This window comes from Rhinichthys klamathensis, unplaced genomic scaffold (assembly GCF_029890125.1).
Source record: "Rhinichthys klamathensis goyatoka isolate OS25496 unplaced genomic scaffold, OSU_Roscu_1.1 h1tg000491l_1, whole genome shotgun sequence".
NCBI lineage: Eukaryota > Metazoa > Chordata > Actinopteri > Cypriniformes > Leuciscidae > Rhinichthys > Rhinichthys klamathensis.
The window spans coordinates 1196035-1217592 of NW_026606977.1; the positions used below are offsets into that span (position 1 = coordinate 1196035).

A 21558-nucleotide genomic window follows, 5' to 3' on the forward strand; every position below is an offset into this window, starting at 1 on the left:
GATCTTAAACAGACAGAAGGACCGACAGACAGACAGACAGACAGACAGACAGACAGACAGACAGACAGACAGACAGACAGACAGACAGACAGATAGATAGATAGATAGATATAAGGAAATCTGATATCAGTATCTTTGGACGGATCAAATAAACGACTCCATTTTATTATTTTTCTGGATTTTTTTTGGTAGTTCACATTTTATGTACAAGTCACAAAACTGTGCACGTAAATACAAAAATACATAAAACATACAAGAGTGAGATAAATAAATACAAAGACACCTTCAGCTCCATTCATGATAACTGTGTTACTAACGTTAAAGGCTACAGCATAACATAGCAAAGTTACTTAGTAAAGAGCGGTGAAGGTGTTCATTCACACGGCCCTAAATAAAAACACCGCTTTGATGGCGGATCATCAGTTTCAAACGGGCTTTTTAGGATGCGAAACTCATTCCTCAGTTTAAAGCACTCCATCCGAATGACTAACTCAGTCCTGTGACTAAACAGTCCGTTTAAAAAACAAACAAATCATAATACAAATACAATGTATTACCCATAAGCCCCAGTCTACAGTGTATCTATATTCTTTTTGACGTCAAAAAATAAACGACACCGGTCTGATTAAGCAAAATTAGGCTGTATATGTTTCCTATTACTGCTCACGTGTGTGTGCACATATAGATGAGAAAGTCAGTGAAGTGTCATCCTGTGAATGCTTCTGAAGTCCATACGCCAGCTGAGCTTTCACTGGACAATCTGTGGCATTTCACTCCAGGCTTTGGCCTTCTTCTTGGCGAGAGCCAGCCAGGGGGGCTCGTCCTGGGCCAGAGGCGCAGCGGACGGGTCAGCGCTTCTCTTGCTCTCCTTCTCTAGCATGGACGTGTTGGAGAGCTCCAGGGAGCAGCACACTGTTCATTCAAAAACAATGCAAAACAGCTCATATTAGTCATCTTCCTTTATACAGCATTTATTACATCTCACTGTTTTCTCCAGAGCTGCTTTAAAGATAAAGACATACTATTGAGAGATATAGAGTGAGAAATGATATTTATATGCATTTTATGCAAGTAGTCTGCTATATACTTATAAAGATCTCATTGAGTTAGTTACAAGCTATCAGAATTGCATCATACTTTTTGGTTAAATAAATAATATCTGAAACAAATTCCGGCTCAGTTTGGGCCTCTGAATCAAATTGAGGTGTTTTTCCTCCTCAAATATGAGCTCCATATTCTCATTATATCAAACTGTATAGGGTAATACAACTTTTTTCTTTAGTTTATTTATATATATATATATATATATATATATATGAGCTGTTTTTATAAGAAATATTTTGTCTAAAGGTTCAATTAATTTTTTTGTGTGACTATTGTTATATTTGTCAGGTTAATTTAGATTGATTTTAGAGAGTTACAATAAATATCCACAAGGGGGCAGACATTTATTGATATCATTTCCCTTTTCACCCGAAGCTTACAACACAACCTCATGCTATTAAGAGATTAAAACCACATTTTGTAACTTTGCAGGTCGCTGCACATTTCAGACCCAACAGAACAAACCTAAATCCAGAGAAGCTTTGCTGATACTACTGGAGAGATTATTACCTTGTAAAGGTGAACACGGCTGTGCTAGTTGCTCTTTGGTGACTGGATTTGATAAACTGCTCGGTGAATCCGGTCTTTTGTCTTCCCCCTGAAAACAAGTGGATACATATTAAATATAAGTGAAAATAAACAGTATTTCAGAAATGAACAAAAGAGCCATGAAGGAAAATGTAGATGAATCTTTGAAAGGGATGTTCAGGGATGTTCAATACAAACCCTACCGATTACATTGGTATCTGAAAATATGAATTACCACAGAAAATGAGTCGGCGCACTAACTGAAATGAAACCTCACTCGGTTTCAGAACAGAGCTTGATTCACTTCATTAAAACGTCACTGAACACTGTCATCTTTGCATGTTGCATCTTGGGAAATACAAAGTAGGATGTGTTCGTGTGTGTGAATCTGATCGTCCTGTTGCTTCGTGATGCTAAGACCGTTTTCAAGCACCTCCTTGAGAACCGGGCAAGACTGAACATGACACATTTGTGTTGATGATATGAAACACACCTGTGAGGGAAGTTTCTCAGCTGAGGTCTCCATGAAGTTCTTCTGCTTCTGTCTGGCCACAGAGATCCAGCTCGGAGACTCAGAGCTACCGGCAGATATTCTGCCCACCGCATCTGAAAAGGACATCATATTCTTTCATGACATAAAATGGAAGAGAAAAATAATGCTAAACAATAATATAATAACCAATTTTTCAAGATCTAGTCAAATCCTGATCAATGCAATAAAGTCCTGCCCTGTATTATTTCCAATATTCTTCCTAATCTTATTTATTTAGGTCAAGTTATGCAAGTTAAATGTATTGCAAATGCCGTTAAGTTGTTGTTGATTATTTCAATTAGTGCCTGCAAAATAAATACCAAAGGAACGCAAACATTTTCTAAACTGAATTAACAACAAATCAGCATTATAGATTTTGCAATCATCCTATTTTACATTGATATTTATTATTTAATAATGATATAAATTGCAATTAAATGAAATCATTATAATTATTTTTAAATTTTCAGTACAAATATCTAAATGATAAATTTACTTTAGTTGTAAAATTAATATAAAATATACAGTATATTTTTTAATTTAATTTACAGTAAAGAAGTAACAATAAGATTTTTATTAATTTTTTAATGACTAGATCTTAACTTTATTAACTACAAATCAGCATTATAGATTTTGCAATCATCCTATTTTACATTGATATTTATTATTTAATAATGATATAAATTGCAATTAAATGTAATCATTATAATTATTTTTATATTTTCAGTACAAATATCTAAATGATAAATTTACTTTAGTTGTAAAATTAATATAAAATATATTTTTTAAAATTTAATTTACAGTAAAGAAGTAACAATAAGATTTTAATAATTTTTTTAATGACTAGATCTTAACTTTATTAACTACAAATCAGCATTATAGATTTTGCAATCATCCCATTTTACATTGATATTTATTATTTAATAATGATATAAATTGCAATTAAATGTAATCATTATAATTATTTTTATATTTTCAGTACAAATATCTAAATGATAAATTTACTTTAGTTGTAAAATTAATATAAAATATATTTTTTAAAATTTAATTTACAGTAAAGAAGTAACAATAAGATTTTAATAATTTTTTTAATGACTAGATCTTAACTTTATTAACTACAAATCAGCATTATAGATTTTGCAATCATCCCATTTTACATTGATATTTATTATTTAATAATGATATAAATTGCAATTAAATGTAATCATTATAATTATTTTTTATATTTTCAATACAAATATCTAAAATATCTAAATGATAAATTTACTTTAGTTGTAAAATTAATATAAAAAATATATTTTTTAAATTTAATTTACAGTAAAGTAGCAACAATAAGATTTTAATTAATTTTTTTAATGACTAGATCTTATAAATTATGAGAAAAAGTATTTCATTTAATGTTGCAACTAAAGTAAATGTATCATATTTTGAAGATTTAAATCTCATTTTGTTGGCACACAGTCAGCTTTTTAAGAATGGAGGTACCTGGGATTTTCCTGGCCGACATCACAGCGTCAACTATCAGATCAGGCTTGTTTGGCAAGACGGGCTTCCTGGCGTTCTGGTCCTGATCGGGTGTCTCCTGCGCCCCTGAAGCCTCGGTGTGTGTCCGAGATGATTCTCCATCTAGACCGTAACGGTGCAGAACGGGAGTCTTTCTCAAGCGCACGCCAAACGGGTTCTCTGGGCTCGTCTCTTCGTGGTGAACATGGATCGTCTCTCTCTGCATGGGAAGCGATGGGGAACTTCGACTTCCGTCTGGCACGGGTCGTTCCTCTTTTACGGGAGTAAAGAGTTCATATGTCTGAGGAGATGAAGCATTAGTCTCTGGCAGCGAGACGGTCTGCTCTTGGGTTCCTCCAGAAAACTGTGACCTTTGCCACGCAGGGGCGATGGTGAAGCGAGGTCGACCCTCAGCGCTGCTCCTTGGTTCTCCTGTAGGCGACTCAAGAACCGGCTGATCTTGATGCTCGGAAACAACCTCACGTTTTTCTGAAGACTCTTCCTGAGGCTCTGTAGACACGTCTGGCTCACCGGACTCAGCTTCCTCCTCCTGCTCTAGAGGACACATCGAAGCATTGGAGAACTGAGAGTGGAGAATTGGACTCTCGAGTGCCGTAGAAAGAAGGACCTCAGAGTCTTCTGTGGTCTCTGTTGAGCTCCAGATATCATCTCTGACTGTCTGATCAGATTCAGAAACGTTCTCAACACTGACTTCCACCAATTCCCTGTGGTCAACTGAAGTCTCATCTTGTCTCTGACCTCCAGCTCCTTGAGGTTCATCATTCGCAGAGCTCTCGGGTTTCTCAGGTTCTACCGCCTCCTCTTTCTCAACACCGTCTCCACCGTCTTTGGTTTCTCTCTCCAGTTCAGCTTCTTCTTCAACAACATCTTCATGTACCTCATCTTCGTCTCTTTCTTTCACAGTTACCGCGAAAGCTTTTGGCGATTGAAAGAACTCTTGGTCCTCTTTGGCCGTGTCCACTTGTTTGTCAGCATCAGCTTCAGGCACTCGGAGGCTTTCATCAGCAGACTCGGAGTCTTCTAGCAGCTCCTCTTCTTCTGTGGTCTCCTCTGAGATCTCTTCTGAATCCACAGGAGACTCTGGGGGCGAGTCAGGCAGATGAGCCGGTTCCTCTGGGGTCACTATAGGGTTTGAGGGATCGAGAAGATCATCTTCTTCAAGCTGAGAAACCACACTCCCACTGTTTATGTCTTTCACCTACAAAAAACAAGCACGAGAGTTACAATTCACGAGTTCAAATTAATATGTGGGTCAATGACGTTATGCATCAAAAATACATAAACATTTTATTCATACATAACTGACTTGAACATACAATTTTCATATTTTTGGGGGAATAAAGTTAAAAAAAATGTCAGGATGAAACAACTGCCCAGTGCTTAGTTGTTTAGTTTAGTTTTCATATTTTTATCAATATTTTGAATTAGCTTTTATTTTATATATTTTTTTATGTTGATTGTAATTTAATTATGTGACTTATTATTTTTTTATTTTTTTTGTAATATTGCTATTTAGGTTGAAAAAATATTTGAATTTGTATTTATTTCCAGTAAATCATTTTAGTGCTTGAACCTAAACTTCTTTTCGTTGAGTTTTTCAACTAAAAATAATATTTTATTTCATTTCAGATTCATTTAATTTAACAGAAATGTTTTTAATAGTTTTAATTTTGGTTAATGATAATAACACTGCAACCGCCTACATACAAATGTGAATTTCTTATTGAGCAGTTTGGCACAATATTTTATTATCACTATATTAAAATACTACATTATTTTGTACAATATATTATGCTATATTATTAATAATATTGAATTCAAATGTATAATAAATAAACATTATTTTATTAAGAAAGAATACTTCTTAAAACAGGGAGTTAAAATAACATTTGAAAAGCATTTGTCTGCCAAATCAAAGTGATGTGGTGCAATGAACATGCACAAAACAATAACAAATCAGGAAATGATATCATAGAGACGACCCCCCACAGACCCGTCATGACTGTTAATGAGATCTATGAGTACATCATTTATATTTGTAAAAAAAATGATGATTAAGATATGTACACTCATGTATTTAAGATGTTAGGATTTAATTGTATTACAATTTTACAGTGATACATTTAAACATTAAAGTTTTTTTTTCAAAAACCATATTTATCCAACATAAATACAAATGCAATCTTCCACTGAATGTGCTGTACCTCACTCTGAAGAACCATGTTCTCATGCTCCAGTGCTAGTCCTGACACAAGAGGACTCTTCAGGGAGCTCAACACTTCCTCCAGCAATGACCCCTGCTCCTCAGGAACGACCTCACATCCTGTGTCCAACAGGAAGTCATCAGCCTGCAGATCAAGTGTTACTGGACTCTCCCAAGAGGACTCTGGGAGCTCAGACTTGGGGACGTGATCCTCGGCAGGGACATGTTCCTCTCCTTCAGAGACGCTCTCTGCTGAGATGGAGGATGTTGGAGAGGTTTTGTGACACAGGCTGGAGTCAGTCACTTCCTCTTCCTCTTCATCTTCCTCGAGTCCGGAAGCACAGGACTCAGGGTCTGAATCATTAACCAAATCTAGACCAATTTGAACAACAGAATAACAATTATTGAATTACTATACACTACTGTTCTAAAGTTTGGGGTCAGTAAGATTTTAAAATGTTTTTAAAAGTTTCTCTTATACTCACCAAGGCTGCATTTATTTGATAAAAAATATAGTAAAAAAAACAGTGAAATATTACTACAATTTTTTACTACAATCTTGTGTAACATTTATAATATATTAATTTCTTCTTTTTTTTACCCCAAACTTTTAAATGGTAGTGAATCACAGTTTCCACAGAAACATTAAGCAGCACTTGTTTTCAACATTGATAATAATAATAAATGTTTCATGAGCATCAAATCATCATATTAGAATGATTTCTGAAGGATCATGTGACACTGAAGACTGGAGTAATGATGCTGAAAATTCAGATTTGATCACAGGAATAAATCACATTTTTAAAATATATTCAAATAGAAAACAGTTGTTTTAAATTGTAATAATATCTCACAATATTACTCTTTTTACTATATTTTTGATGTAATAAATACAGCCTTGGAGAGCCTTCATTAAGAAAAATCTTAATCTGGCCAAACATTTGCCCGGCGACATACCTTCACGTTCTTCCTTTCCCGAAGTCGTAACCATCCGTAGTTTGTCTTCTGTGTCTCTGAGCAGCACTCTCTCTCTCAGGTCTCTTCTCCTGTCCAGCATTTCCCTCTAAACATAAGGCAGCGCACACAGTTCAACCACTAAACACAAGCTGATGACAGAATTAAGCATTTTGGATGAACTATTCTTTGAAATGTTAAAAAAGACATCTTATATAAGAATAAAACATCACTAACAGCTCGTTGGCCTGACATGATGGGCCAACATAAATAATGGAAGAGTATGAATGTTTGATGTGAAGAATCTTACGCTGGCAGGTTTCCTCTTGGCACGAGCGTTGGCATTGACGGCGATGCGGTGACGGGCAGCTGAGCTGTCTAAGCAGGACACAGAGCTGGCGGGAAGGCTGAAGTCCACGGGGACGGACCCCTGAGGGGTGGCGGGTCTCGAAGAAGCTTCATAAGACATCTTTATACGACAAAGAAGACAGACATATAAATCACGGTTACATTCCACAACTGATTTGTTTACAACTACAAGTTCTTTTTTAAACCACTTCCCACCAAAACTTCCATATGTGGCTTGCGATTTTAAATAGATGGTCGTATTCAAAAGTATTTCCTTCCTACTCTTAACCGCCAGCAAACCAGAGTGGCATCATATAGCAGAGACGATTCTTGTGCAAGGTCACTCATGCATACAGCACGAACCATGATAAAAACAGACACCACCACATCATGACCGATGATGATGATTGTCCTCAGCTATTTCCTCTCTGAATGAAACGCAAACAAAAGCTTCTCCAGCAGAAACAACTGTAGGTTATATTGGCATTGTTGCGATTCCCCTGTATGTTTTTTCCCCCCCTTTGAAGACCAGTGTTATTTTAGTATCATTAGATATTAATCTAATGATGCACCGATGTGAAAATTGATACCGATACCGATAACCGATATTAATATTACTGTTATGGCCGATATTTACCGATGTCGATATCTCTGTATAGAAAACGCATAGCGAGGATTAGGGCTGCACGATATTGGTAAAAAATGACATTGCGATATAAAAACAATTTCACCAGATGACTTGAATAGCTCTATTTGGAAAGAATGAATCATTCTAGAAAGACTGGGGTGGTTTTGTCATGGATTAATCCGCATAGAAACTAATATTAATAGAATGTTAACTAATGTAGTTAACTAGACTTCAATAAATGGAACCTTATTGTAAAGTGTTTCCGATTTATGTCTCTTGAGTTCAGTGTTGGCCAGATCAGTTGTTTTTAACCATGTCACAAGTGAATCGGTTCAAAGGAGTCATTAGTTCGCGAATCGGACGTGTCATTAACGGACCACGGCACACGTTGTGTGATTATCCAGGCAGTTTCCCTGACAGCACACGTACACTCACCGGCCACTTTATTAGGTACACCTGTCCAACTGCTCGTTAACACTTAATTTCTAAGCAGCCAATCACATGGCGGCAACTCAGTGCATTTAGGCATGTAGACATGGTCAAGACAATCTCCTGCAGTTCAAACCGAGCATCAGTATGGGGAAGAAAGGTGATTTGAGTGACTTTGAACTTGGCATGATTGTTGGTGCCAGAAGGGCTGGTCTGAGTATTTCAGAAACTGCTAATCTACTGGGATTTTCACGCACAACCATCTCTAGGGTTTACAGAGAATGGTCCGAAAAAGAAAAAACATCCAGTGAGCGGCAGTTCTGTGGGCGGAAATGCCTTGTTGATGCCAGAGGTCAGAGGAGAATGGCCAGACTGGTTCGAGCTGATAGAAGGGCAACAGTGACTGAAATAACCACTCGTTACAACCGAGGTATGCAGCAAAGCATTTGTGAAGCCACAACACGCACAACCTTGAGGCGGATGGGCTACAACAGCAGAAGACTCCACCGGGTACCACTCATCTCCACTACAAATAGGAAAAAGAGGCTGCAATTTGCAAGAGCTCACCAAAATTGAACAGTTGAAGACTGGAAAAATGTTGCCTGGTCTGATGAGTCTCGATTTCTGTTGAGACATTCAGATGTTAGAGTCAGAATTTGGCGTAAACAGAATGAGAACATGGAACCATCATGCCTTGTTACCACTGTGCAGGCTGGTGGTGGTGGTGTAATGGTGTGGGGGATGTTTTCCTGGCACACTTTAGGCCCCTTAGTGCCAATTGGGCATCGTTTAAATGCCACGGCCTACCTGAGCATTGTTTCTGACCATGTCCATCCCTTTATGGCCACCATGTACCCATCCTCTGATGGCTACTTCCACCATGTCACAAAGCTCTAATCATTTCAAATTGGTTTCTTGAACATGACAATGAGTTCACTGTACTAAAATGGCCTCCACAGTCACCAGATCTCAACCCAATAGAGCATCTTTGGGATGTGGTGGAACGGGAGATTCGCATCATAGATGTGCAGCCGACAAATCTGCGGCAACTGTGTGATGCCATCATGTCAATATGGACCAAACTCCCTGAGGAATGCTTCCAGCACCTTGTTGAATCTATGCCACGAAGAATTGAGGCAGTTCTGAAGGCAAAAGGGGGTCCAACCCGTTACTAGCATGGGGTACCTAATAAAGTGGCCGGTGAGTGTACATCACAGAGACGTCTATTTGATGTGCATGTTTACATCTGGAAGATGTATTATTTAGAGTGTTTGCTCATCTGCAATACGTCTATAGGACGTTTCCTGTTAGATGTCAAATAGACGTTTAGAAGATGTCTTTAAGATGTAATGATTTAGAATGTATGTTAAACTGACATCTTAAAGATGTCTATCAGATGTTAGTAAACAGCAGATGCTTTCCAGATGAAGTGATCTTTAACAGACATCTTGCAGACGTACGTGTGCTATCTGGGTTAGGACATCGCACAAGATTTGTCTCGACACAGAAAACATTTCATCACTAGATAGATTTTTTTTTTTTTTTATTGAAAGTGTGGTTTATGTCATCTGAATGTGTGGAAAGCTTTTCGGAGAAGATAAGGCAACGTTATTTTAGCACAATTCACAACCAGCGGTAGTTAAAAAAAAAAAAAAAAAAAAAACTTCGGTCTTCCGACCTTTTACCATTGTGTATTCACAAAGATATTCAGTCAACTCAATTCATTAATATGAGCGAGGGAGGGAGAGAGAGCAAGACTTTCACTCTCTCTGCTCGTTCTCTGAGTTAAACAAGCGCAGGAGACGGAGTCAGTCATCTACATCACTCACCGGTCAAATAAGGCTTTGGTGGGACAAAAATATGCCTTAGTAAGGCTGACAGAAAACAGCGCGCAAGTTCCAGTCTTCTTGCTCTTGATGTTTAAACTGACAGGACTTGCGCTTGTAAAATGCCCTCGTGCAAAAACAAACATCCCCGCCCCCGCACTCACATCTACACGCACGTCAAATACACAGGAATGATTACGGGCCTGTTCACATCGGCCCTATTTTGACATCGGAACGATACCGATGTGTAAAAAAATTGACCATATCGGCCGATATATCGTGCACCACTATGTTTCAAACCACCTACACAATGGCGTTTTGGGGGCCTATAATGCAAACTTTTGAAAACAGGTTTCAAAGTGCAAGAAACCGATTCCGTTATTGTCAAAAATGCAAATTTGTGAAAACAGTGACATCATGTGCATGCGTATTATGGTCTTACTCTTTACAAATTGGCAACTACTGGCCTGGCAGCATAATACAGCGTTTTTAATCATTTTCGAGGATCTTTTTGACAATGTTGTAATCTGTACACGAAAAACAAAGGGACAACTTTTTAAGTCTTTAGCACATCGTTGTCGTGCAAACGTACCCTGAATGAAAATAAGAAATGTTTCCTTAGGAACTAGCTGATTTTTTTTTACATTTTATTTCAAGTAAGAAAAATGTTTTTATGGTTTTAGCTTTATTTAACTATAATAACTATAATTATCCTATTGAAGGAAGGTTTCATGCATATTTTCATACTGAACTCTGTGGCAACATAAAACCATTAGTGCCTGCAGTAAAATATAACATCAATATTCTTCATAAGACTTCAAAATAAGGGCATCAACATTTATGAACACTATTGCAGGTGGAAAAACATGCATTAACATGGTGTTTACAGTGCACTGTTAGGAATTGGTGTGAATGTGAGGCAGCAGTGTGTTTGTGCAGTGCTCAGGTCCAGCTTGGCAGCCGTTTTGACCCAGATTGCTGGAATATCCCATTTCCAGCAGACAGCCAGGCTGCGAGGGTGAACCGCTGGAATGCTTTTCAGACCACACGCCTACTTCACTCGTAACCCCGAAATGGACAGGCAGGACTCAACAATGCTGTGAACTTTTAGTAGAGATCAACTAATTAGGGTGTTAATGGCCAATGCTCATATAATATCTAGAGAGCTGAGTGACAATAAATGCAAAACATAATTAAAAACATCTCTATTTTAAATAATTGCTGTACTTTTGAACTTTCTATTAATAACACAAAAATATTAAGCAGCACAACTGTTTTCAACATTGATAACAGCAAATCAGCATATTAGATTGATTTCTGAAGGATCATGTTATGTGACAATGAAGACTGGAGTAATGATGCTGAAAATTCAGATTTGCATGCAGCCTTGGTGAGCATAAAATACTTTTTTCAAAAACACTTAAAGGGGTCATGAACTGGCTTTTAAATTGTTTTATATTGTTGTCTGAGGTCAACTTATGACGTTCGCTTGGTTTTTAAGTAATAGGCTATTTTCTACCCTAGTTATGAGCCTAGCTCAAAAACGCTCGGTTTTTATGGGCGTCTCGCATTGAAGACTTGGAAGTAAACGCCCACTGCTGTGAGTGGATAACAGTTTTGCATATTATAATGAGTTTCGTGTAATGCGCGAATCGGTGGGCGGGGCTAAACCAGCCGTGTTGAAGTAGGCGTCGATCTTCTTCTGCGGGGGTGGTGTTTTATCCTCTTTGTCGTCATCAGTGATGGGAATAACGGCGTTATAAATAACGCCGTTACTAACGGCATTACTTTTTCCAGTAACGAGTAATCTAATTGATTACTCTTCTCATCTTAATAACGCCGTTACCGTTACTGCCAAAAAATGCGGCGCGTTACTATAACTGATGAAGCTGTTTTTTTTCATCAGACCAACTAGATCTCCGAGCGAGAGGCAAATACTTTTTTTTACTGTTCTTCCTTAGTTAGTGGGCAGAGCACGAGACAAGCGCATACATGCTGACGATTGGCTGAGGTAGAGTAAAATGTAATTGTAAGCCAATCAGAGGTAGAGTTGGGCGGGTGTTCTAAAGCACACATAGTAGTGATGGGCATTCGGCTCTTTTGACTCAGCTCACTGAAAAGAGCCGGCTCTTTTGGCTCACAAACGGCTCTTTAAATGACTTTGACTATAATATTTCAATTTTTATTACATAATTATTTAATTTCTATAGGCTAAATTTGTAAGAGTCGGCTCTTCAGATATGCGAGCCAGCTACCGACGTTCACCTAAAAGAGTCGGCTCATTCGCGAATCGCGAACGAGTCGATCCATCATCACTAACGCTCATTCGCGAACGACCCATCATCACTAACAGCTAACGCTCATGAATTGCGAACGACCCATCATAACGCATAGTCGGACAGGACAGGACACACAACGAACAACACAAGCCAGTCAGTCAACGAGAGACAGGTATGCCGACGAGCCCAAATAATCCAAAAGTAGCCTTCTCTAAATGGTATATTGCTTATGTTAAGTTTTCATTTCCGTCCGTCATGTCCATGCACAATATGTTGCGATCATCCATCCACTAAAGAACAATCCAGATACAATTTCTCAGTGTTATTTATTTGTTAGTTTTCATCTCAATGCGCTGGCATAACATCAGTGCACGAGGGAGCAACAGCACGACATTCATCTCAAGGAAGGAACACAAGCTGAGTCAAAATAAAAGTCCCCATTTGTTCACACATGCGCACAATGAACTCTTGCACATTTTTAGTATACAACCGTCAATAGCATAAAGTAAAAACAAAATAACAGTAAGAAACATATAGTTAATGAGAACATATAACTCCACAGCTTAACAAGCTTAATTTAATTTTGCCCAGTTGTGGCCTGTTGAGGGGCAATAAATATCAAAAGTTCCAAAACATCTATTGTGTTATTTGCATTGATCCATATAAACATAATATCTACATACATGGCATTTGATTGGAGGCTAGTCTCACTTTGTCCACCGGCAACATTTTTTTTAGATGTGTGTACAATGTTTCATGTTTCTGTTAATAATGTATTGTATTAAGTGTCCATTTCATTATAAAATTCAGATTTATCATAAATAATTGAACATGCACATGTGTTTTAAGTTCCGTTAAATAGGGGTAGAGGTGGGGTCACATTTGAGCATTTAAAATGTAATTTTACTTGAAAGTAACGCAATAGTTACTTTCTTAAGTAACTAGTTACTTTTAAAATTTGTAACTGAGTAACTAATTTAGTTACTTTTTGGAAGAAGTAAGTAGTAACTGTAACTATTTACTTTTTAAAAGTAACTTGCCCAACACTGGTCGTCATAGTTCCCCACTTTGAAAAACGAGTCGTTTGCTGAGCCTGGTGTCAATTAAAGCTTTTATTAGACTAACAAGGACGTTTTCAGTTCTGAAACTTACAGGATATTCTTATAATTTGATGACCTCTTAGATGTCAAAAGCTCAAGGAAAATTTGATTTCTCAGTTCATCACCCCTTTAAAAAAGCTTACCGACCCCAAACTTTTGATCTGTTTATATACAGTATACTGTATAATATATACACATATATACTGCATATATACACAGTAACATGCATGAAAAATGAATTCTCATTTAGAAAGAAAATCCAACAAGTATTACATTTCCCAAAACCCAATTTCTCAAAACAACCTCTGGTCCAGCTCAAAGCATTGCATAACACAAACACATGACAGCTATTTTAAGCCCTGGCAACAAGACGAATCCAAAAGTGCATGTTTTTCAGTGCTTTGAGATTGTTTTGGATCAGTCTTGGATAGTTGCTGGTGAGATGCGTGTCAATTTATTTAAAAATTCAAATGTAACTTACTACTAGATACAAGCAGTGTCCTGTCATATACCTTTGACTGTGAAAGTACTTGTTCTGAACACATGTCAGTATCTGTAAATACCACTGATAACACAACACTTAGTTCTACACTATCCTAACTAGCCAAAACAACAGCAGATAAGCACATTCTCAGGGTAAGTATGGCTCTCTCCAGTGCTGGACTTTATAGGTACATTCCAAACATGTCAAGAGTCTGAATCCACACTCAATTCAAATCACCAGAAGCGATTCAAAACATTACTTGGAAAACTAAGTCCCATTTAAATGCATGAATATTAAGTGACACCCGCAAAACAAATAATTCGAAACCATTTCTCAGAAAATTCAGCAACGGGCTATTCTCGAGTTCACACTTACAAATAATGAGATGGAGTAAAACAGTATGCGTATTTGGCGTGCTGTCCGAGGAGAGGGCTCCGAGCTTGGTATTTTGGCCAGAACCCAGAGTACTCCCCCACCCCGTATCCCTAGCTGGGATAAGATTCAGCCAAGAGTGAGTCGTCGGGGTGGCGGATGGAGATCATAGGTGAGTCGGCTGCGTATAAATAGGCCTCCTCTCATGCTGATTGGATAGATCATTTGAATGTGTTACTCCCAAACTTTGTTAATAAAACATCATTTAAAAAATAGGCTAGAGTCAAGCTACTGATTTGAAAAAGTACTACTAACAAAAGTGTGTGTTTATTGCTGGATGTCTCTCTTATCTGACCCATCCATTTCTGGTCTTGAGACTTTATCTGACTTTCAATCCAATTCCGATGTTTGTGCAAATCCGATTGGAATCCGATCACATTTAGAAAGTGTGAACGAAAAAAAAAAAAAAGGCACATGAAACACAGGCAACATTCACATGTGGTTTGAAATCCTATTCAAATAGCATTTCTGGAAATCCGTTTCAGTCTGCTTGCTCTAAACTGATTTTGTGTGGTTTATGTCACTGTCTCATGCTCTCATAATTGATGAGCACACATACATAGAGCACATCAAATATGGTAATCGGACGCTCAAACGTGCTTGTTTGACACGCGAGAGCCAGTGAGGTTAGTGAGGTTGAATTTCCGTTTACCATATTTGGGACAGAAATCTCTCATTTGTGTTGTGAAGATGAATGAATGTCATGCAGGTTTGGATGAGTAAATGACAGAATTTTCATTTTTGGGTGAACTATCCCTTTAATACAAGCTAAAAGTCATTCACAGACCATCCAGGCATTTCCTATATTTGGCATATGAAGGGTTAAGTGATCCATGTGTGCTGCATGTGTCACCTGATCATCTTCACTGTCTGATGCCTCCATGCTCAAGGAACTCTGGGTCAAATCCACCGACTGCAATGATATAGACACATATTACAATCATTTCCTGTTTGAATGTTTGACATAAACCATGTTTTCCTTAATAAAATTACTTAGATATTTAATCAGTATCACAGCAATATGCTTGCCTGATATACAGTTTTACTGGTCTGATAGTCAGGCCTAAAATATTTAGGTTGCAGCTGATCAAACATTCCTCCCAACCACACTAGATTTTCTAAATGAAAGAGGAAAGAGGTTCAGGGTAAGGTGAGGACGGGGACTGTGTACATCTCTGAAAAGATTTCAGGTAGAGCGAGGGGAACGGCACGGCACCTAATCCTGTTACAGAACTCAGCAGGGAGCTTCCTGTCTTTTCAATCATGCCTCGTGATGTCTGAGGCTCTTACACGCTTTTCACAGAGCCAAAAATACCCACGCTCGCAGAACACGTTCATCACAGTGCGTCTCATTACTTGACTTTCTATGTGGTTCGATTCGGTGATGAAAGTAAACCCTGGTTATGAGAAAACAGCTTCAAAATCTGTGTGAAAAAAACCCTGGATGTTATAAATAACCAGTACTGGCAGCAAATAAATTGCTAAAAGTCCCCATAACATGCTCATTTACAAGTTCATAATTAGATTTTTGGGTTCTGCTAGAAAATATTCACGTGATTTGAAGTTTATAAACAAATTTTTCTAATACTGTACTTTTGTTGCAGCACCTCTTTTCTCCCTCTGCCTGAAACACTCCTGTTTCTTTAAAGCCCATTTTTTTCCGAAAAGCTCTGATTGGTCAGCTGGCCCAGTGTGTTGTGACTGGTCAACTGCTTAAAGCGTGTGTTGGAAATGTAATGTCCATAATCACGTTTCAGCTCCCGAGGCTTCATAAGCAGCTGTAAAAAGTATTATGTTAACTAAGGCGTCGCAATTGGAAGTCCATGCAATGTTCTGTCCTCGCAGTGAAAAAATAGCATCTCCTCCTCGACATCAATCACTCGTCCAACTGTTCTTTAAAGGCGGCTAAAGCAGCCAGAAGGTGACATTATGCAAATGTGTGACATCGCAAAGTCACGGAAATAATGGCAGGGCTACAAACGAGGCGTTTCAGGCGAGTGTTTTCTGTTGGAGAGATTCACTCTCTTTGGCGTGGACTTTGTGTTTTGTAACTTTGCAGATTTGTTACATCTACAAGCAGCAATGTTACACATTAAAGGAAAGGTACGATCAAAAGAAGCATAATAGGTGTGGTTTTCATCAAGAAATCAAAATTTCTTTTCATATGGAAAAGCTATTCAAACTATGCAAATATGCTTTCAAAGCTTACTCCCCAGTGGAAAAAAAGAACATGTATTGAAACTAGTCATTCAGGGGAAGCTAATAAAGAAGTAGGATAGATATTTTTATTTAAAGGCCCACTGAAGTGCCTTGGAACGCGCAGCTTTGTGTGATGCGTTGACATAATTTCCTCCGAAACAGGAAGCTGAGGCCCCTCCCCCTTTTCAAATAGCCAATAGCGTTTAGTTTACCTCACAGACTGCAAGTTGTACTTGACAGCACCATGGAAGCGAACCCGAGCGCTGATGATACGTTGGATTCAATAGTAGAGGTGTGAATAAATTCTAGCCATATCATTCTTAACCAACGTACAGTTGGAAAACAGAATAAAACTTGAGCGTTTGAGCAACCGAACACACAACTCCAACCCATATTTCTCCATGACGCGTCAACAGTCGCTTTGGCTAGGTGATATTTATAGCATAGGGAGTCGCGGGACGCTTTAAATTCTAGAGAGCATTTGATTGGACAGAAGATGTGATGAGAAGATGTGATGAGAAGCTGAAGTCCACGGTGGTGTCATAATAATCTGTGGAATTTCTGTGGAAAAATCTCACTTCCATTTTAGCGGAAGTGAGAGACTGTAAGTTGTGAATGCTTATATCTCCTAAATGCAAATTTTGTTATTGTTTTGGAAAACACCAGCTTATTCATAACCTTAAAGCTAAAAAACTTAAAGGGATAGTTCACTTTGAAATTAATTTTTGGTATGTTTTAGCTTACCTCAAGGCCATCCAAGATGTAGGTGTCTTTGTTTCCGCAGTAGTTTCAATTTTGATATTTTTAGGTCAAACCGTTCTTGTCTGTCAGTCATATAATGCAGGTCTATGGTAACTTCCTCAAAGAGCATGCACAGAGAAGACCAAATTAAACATGATTTAATGACTCATAAATGTAAGTACACATTGATGGCCTAAGACACGAAACTAGCGGTTTGTGTGAGAAAACGAACAGTACCGTATTTATATCGTTTTTACCTCTTGTAAACACAGCCACGTCCAAGTGATCTGAGGGCGCCGGCGCTTCGGTCTTTTCCGGAAAGCGCCAGAAGTGATCTCTCGCACGTGTACGTCACTCATACAATTGTTTTATTTTTTATTTTTTTTAATTGTTTTCTTTTACGACGGTTTAAACATCCCGGATAAGCGCAAATTAGTACCCTTTTAATTAGCCGTCTTACCTACAATCTCTGTTCTGTGTAAACAATGAGTGACGTACACGCGCGAGAGATCACTTCCGGCGCTTTCCGGAAAAGACCGAAGCGCCCGCGCCCTCAGATCACTTGGACGTAGGGATGTAACGATTCACTCGCAACCGGTTGAAAATCGATAAAAATGTGTGACGATTCAAGTCGGTTGAAATGTTAAACGAATCGCGATACACGTTTTAAACAGCAGGGCGCGTTTACTATAGCCTACTGTGAAGTTGTGAACCTCGCTTTACAATAGCACAATAGCAGCGAGCACACACTGGCGTGAAGCTAGCGAGTGTTTTCACTTCATTCATGGAACTTGATCTTGTGTGAGCCAAGCTCAACTTCCATAGGAATGAACTGAAAACGCTCGGTTTGCTCCGCTCGCGCCGCACCAGTGTGTGCCATAGACTGGTGTGCACGTGCCGTCAAACAGTAGACATGGCTTTGGCGACGGCAAGCGTAGATGTTGACGTTGACTCATTCAAATCAGAGGTGTGGCGGCATTTTGACTTTCCGTAGACTAATAATAATCACCACCGTGAGTAACACCAGTCACCTCCGTTTTCATGTAAAAGTCATTAATACTACAATTGCGAGAGCCACGGAGATCACAAGGTGCATCAGTGTTTCCGTGGCAACCAGGTGTTGTATTTATTTTACTATCTCTTTCTCTAAATGTGTTTTTTTTTTACTCTTACTAGTGTAATGATACAAATTATAACAAAATTAGAATCTTGCCTTTATTACAATGTAAAACCCCTGTCAATCTGGTACTACTAATTTTACACAGTCTTTTACATAGTGTGCGAAGGTACCAGTGTCCAGCCTCTTGACCAAACAGACAGAAAGACTGAGTTGAAACAACCTTGAAGGGAATTTTTTTAATGTAGTTTTATTATTTGACAAATATATTTTAAATTAAAAAGAAATGTGCAGCATTTTGTCTGAGAAATAATAAAAGGGACACTTTTGTCTTAAATCGCATTTGTTAAAAAAATCGTGAGAAAATCGTATCGTGAAACCAGTATCGTGAATCGTATCGCATCGTGAGATGAGTGAATCGTTACATCCCTACTTGGACGTGGCTGTGTTTACAAGAGGTAAAAACGATATAAATACGGTACTGTTCGTTTTCTCACACAAACCGCTAGTTTCGTGTCTTAGGCCATCAATGTGTACTTACATTTACGAGTCATTAAATCATGTTTAATTTGGACTTCTCTGTGCATGCTCTTTGAGGTGGTGACCATAGACCTGCATTATATGACTGACAGACAAGAACGGTTTGACCTAAAAATATCGAAATTGAAACTACTGCGGAAACAAAGACACCTACTTCTTGGATGCCCTTGAGGTAAGCTAAAACATACCAAAAATTTATTTCAAAGTGAACTATCCCTTTAAATTTGGATTTCAGGGGGCCTTTAAAAACACCAGTACAACTAATAATACGAGTAAAACGTGTAAAAGTCTGTCGAACCTGTAGTGCTGCTCTCTGCAGATCCTTCTGGGGGATCTCAACGTTAGAAACGAGTGACTGAAGTTTATTTTTAACAAGGTTTCTGATCATTTGTTTGTGTGACACATTTCAGCATTTTGTGCATTTCACAAATCGAAACTATATCAGTGCTACAGGAATGCATGAGTGTGAAAACGGTGCTGAGAGGAGTACCGTGTGAAGAGGTGTGGTCAGCACAGTGTGGAGGCTGGAATACTCCGGTGGGCTGCAGGGAAGACCATCGTCATCAGAAAAAGCCCCAGCGTCCTCTCCTTTCCTCCCGCAGAGGAGTGATGGAGGCGAGCCCAGACAAATCGCATGCTTCAGCTGCAGCTACAGACGGGACAGAACGTCAATAACTCTTCAAACAGATCAATCACACTATACTACTACATAGTAATTTAAGGGTAAGGTAAATGAATGTGTTGACATGAGACTGAGTATACACTACTGTTGAAAAGCTTGGGCTTGGTATGATTGTTTTTATAGAAATGAATACTGTCTTTCAGCAAGGATACATTAAATTGATCAAAAGAGACAGTAAAGACATTTATAATGTTACAAAAGATTTCTATATCAAATAAGAGCTGTTCTTTGGAACTTTCTATTCATCAAATTATCCTGAAAAAAAAAAATGTATCGGTTTACACAAAAATATGAATAAGCACGACTGTTGTCAACATTGATAATAATAACAAATGTTTCTTTGGTCATCAAATCAGCATATTAGAATGATTTCTGAAGGATCATGTGACACTTGCATCACATGAATAAATAACATTTTCAAATATTTTCAAATAGAAAACAGTTGTTTTAAATTGTAATAATATTTCACACTATAACTGTTTTTACTGTATTTTTGATCAAATAAATGCAGCCTTGGTGAGCATTAGAGACTTCTTTCAAAAACATTTAAAAATCTTACAGACCCCAAACCTTTAGAAAAGTAGTGTTTGATAACTTTTTTTTTGTCTGAACTGTCCTTTAATAAAATAAATAAAAATAAAATCATTTTAAATCAAGGCTAAAAGCCAGTGCATTCAAACACCACGGAGAAATTCATTCAGCCTAGTCTCAGCTATTCACAGATGATCTGCTTCTTTCAAACAGTGGGTGAAATGTTGATTCCTCTCTTAATGGACTGTTAACTTTCATTACTGAGGTACTTTCATGTCTGGCTCATGACAAAGTGCCTATCCGGAATGTCTACGGGTAATACGCTAACCGCATTGAGAAGGCTACGCTAAGTAGCATTTAATCAATGCCAAGACACAGACGAGACAAGCACATTTTTGTGGGCATCTGGTGACTATTTCAAGTGCTGATACATTATTGATGATGTAAATACACGTAAGGTTTACAGACTAATTGAACATCACCTACACATTTAAAAGCCATTTTGTAGCTCACATTGGTTTGGTCTTGTGTTTATCCTGTCTTTCAGTGACATTGACAATGATCCCTGCCGCCAAGATTGGGCTGGTGGCAAAATGTCAACAGTGAAAATCTCAGGCTCTGTGTCTTGAGGATCAGACTTGCTAATTTTATACCAAAGTCCAGTGAATTGCCATCACTAATACTCATTAAAGAAAGAGGACAGGAAAGTGAATATACTTATACACACCCTCTCTGAGCACACAAACAGCCTGAAAGTCACCATGAAGTCTAAACTGACAATTCTTATTTTTTTGTGAAATATTGCAGCATGTAGTAAAGATGACTTATCCCTGCACATCATGTGTCCTCTCAATCTTTAATCAAAATAACTTCCCCTCCCTCATGCAGCATCATCTCTTCTCTACTGGAGTGACGGCGATACAACCCGTCACTCAAATCAGATCAACCAATAGCAAACCACAGTCATCCAATCATCCAATCAATTCCACATTGACAAAATCAAGCCCCGCCCTACATTTGTTGTTGTTTGAGAAGTTGCTTCACTCAGATATACGTCACAATAGGGAAGAAAAGACTATCGCAACATCCATTTCATGCAGACTTTAATGGGTTTTTCCCCCCGTTTTTTTTAACTTCAAATTGTCTACTTTGAGGAAAAGTGAAATGGTGATGGAAAAAGTGCGAGATGAAGAAAAAAAAAACATGTCAATGCTTTTGTGTTCTTTCGCAAAGGTTTTGTGTTCCCCCAAGGAACTGCATTTGCTCAGAAAGAACTCAAAAGTTTTGCAAGCGAACACAAAGTTTCCCGGGGGATCACAAATTATTTGCGAGAGAACGCAAAAGCATTGATATAAAAGTTTTCCTCCCATCTAATTT

The 21558-nt window shown here is 38.1% G+C and overlaps 1 protein-coding gene across 5 annotated transcripts in view; it reads right to left on the bottom strand.

The window, feature by feature from the left end:
- Positions 1 to 587: 587 nt before the first annotated feature.
- The window catches only part of zgc:66433 (uncharacterized protein LOC321250 homolog), a 46241-nt gene continuing 25270 nt past the window's right edge, over positions 588 to 21558 (bottom strand). For 2 of the 5 annotated variants that reach the window (XM_056237644.1, XM_056237646.1), the window contains 9 exons: positions 19459 to 19617; positions 15225 to 15284; positions 7156 to 7314; positions 6849 to 6954; positions 5893 to 6272; positions 3650 to 4886; positions 2126 to 2238; positions 1615 to 1702; positions 588 to 912 (listed from right to left, as the gene is read on the bottom strand). In XM_056237644.1, the coding sequence (XP_056093619.1) occupies positions 749 to 912; positions 1615 to 1702; positions 2126 to 2238; positions 3650 to 4886; positions 5893 to 6272; positions 6849 to 6954; positions 7156 to 7314; positions 15225 to 15284; positions 19459 to 19617 (2466 nt within the window). In that variant the 3' untranslated portion in view covers positions 588 to 748. The remainder of the gene's footprint in view (positions 913 to 1614; positions 1703 to 2125; positions 2239 to 3649; positions 4887 to 5892; positions 6273 to 6848; positions 6955 to 7155; positions 7315 to 15224; positions 15285 to 19458; positions 19618 to 21558) is intronic. The other 3 variants (XM_056237645.1, XM_056237647.1, XM_056237648.1) reach the window with 3 other exon arrangements.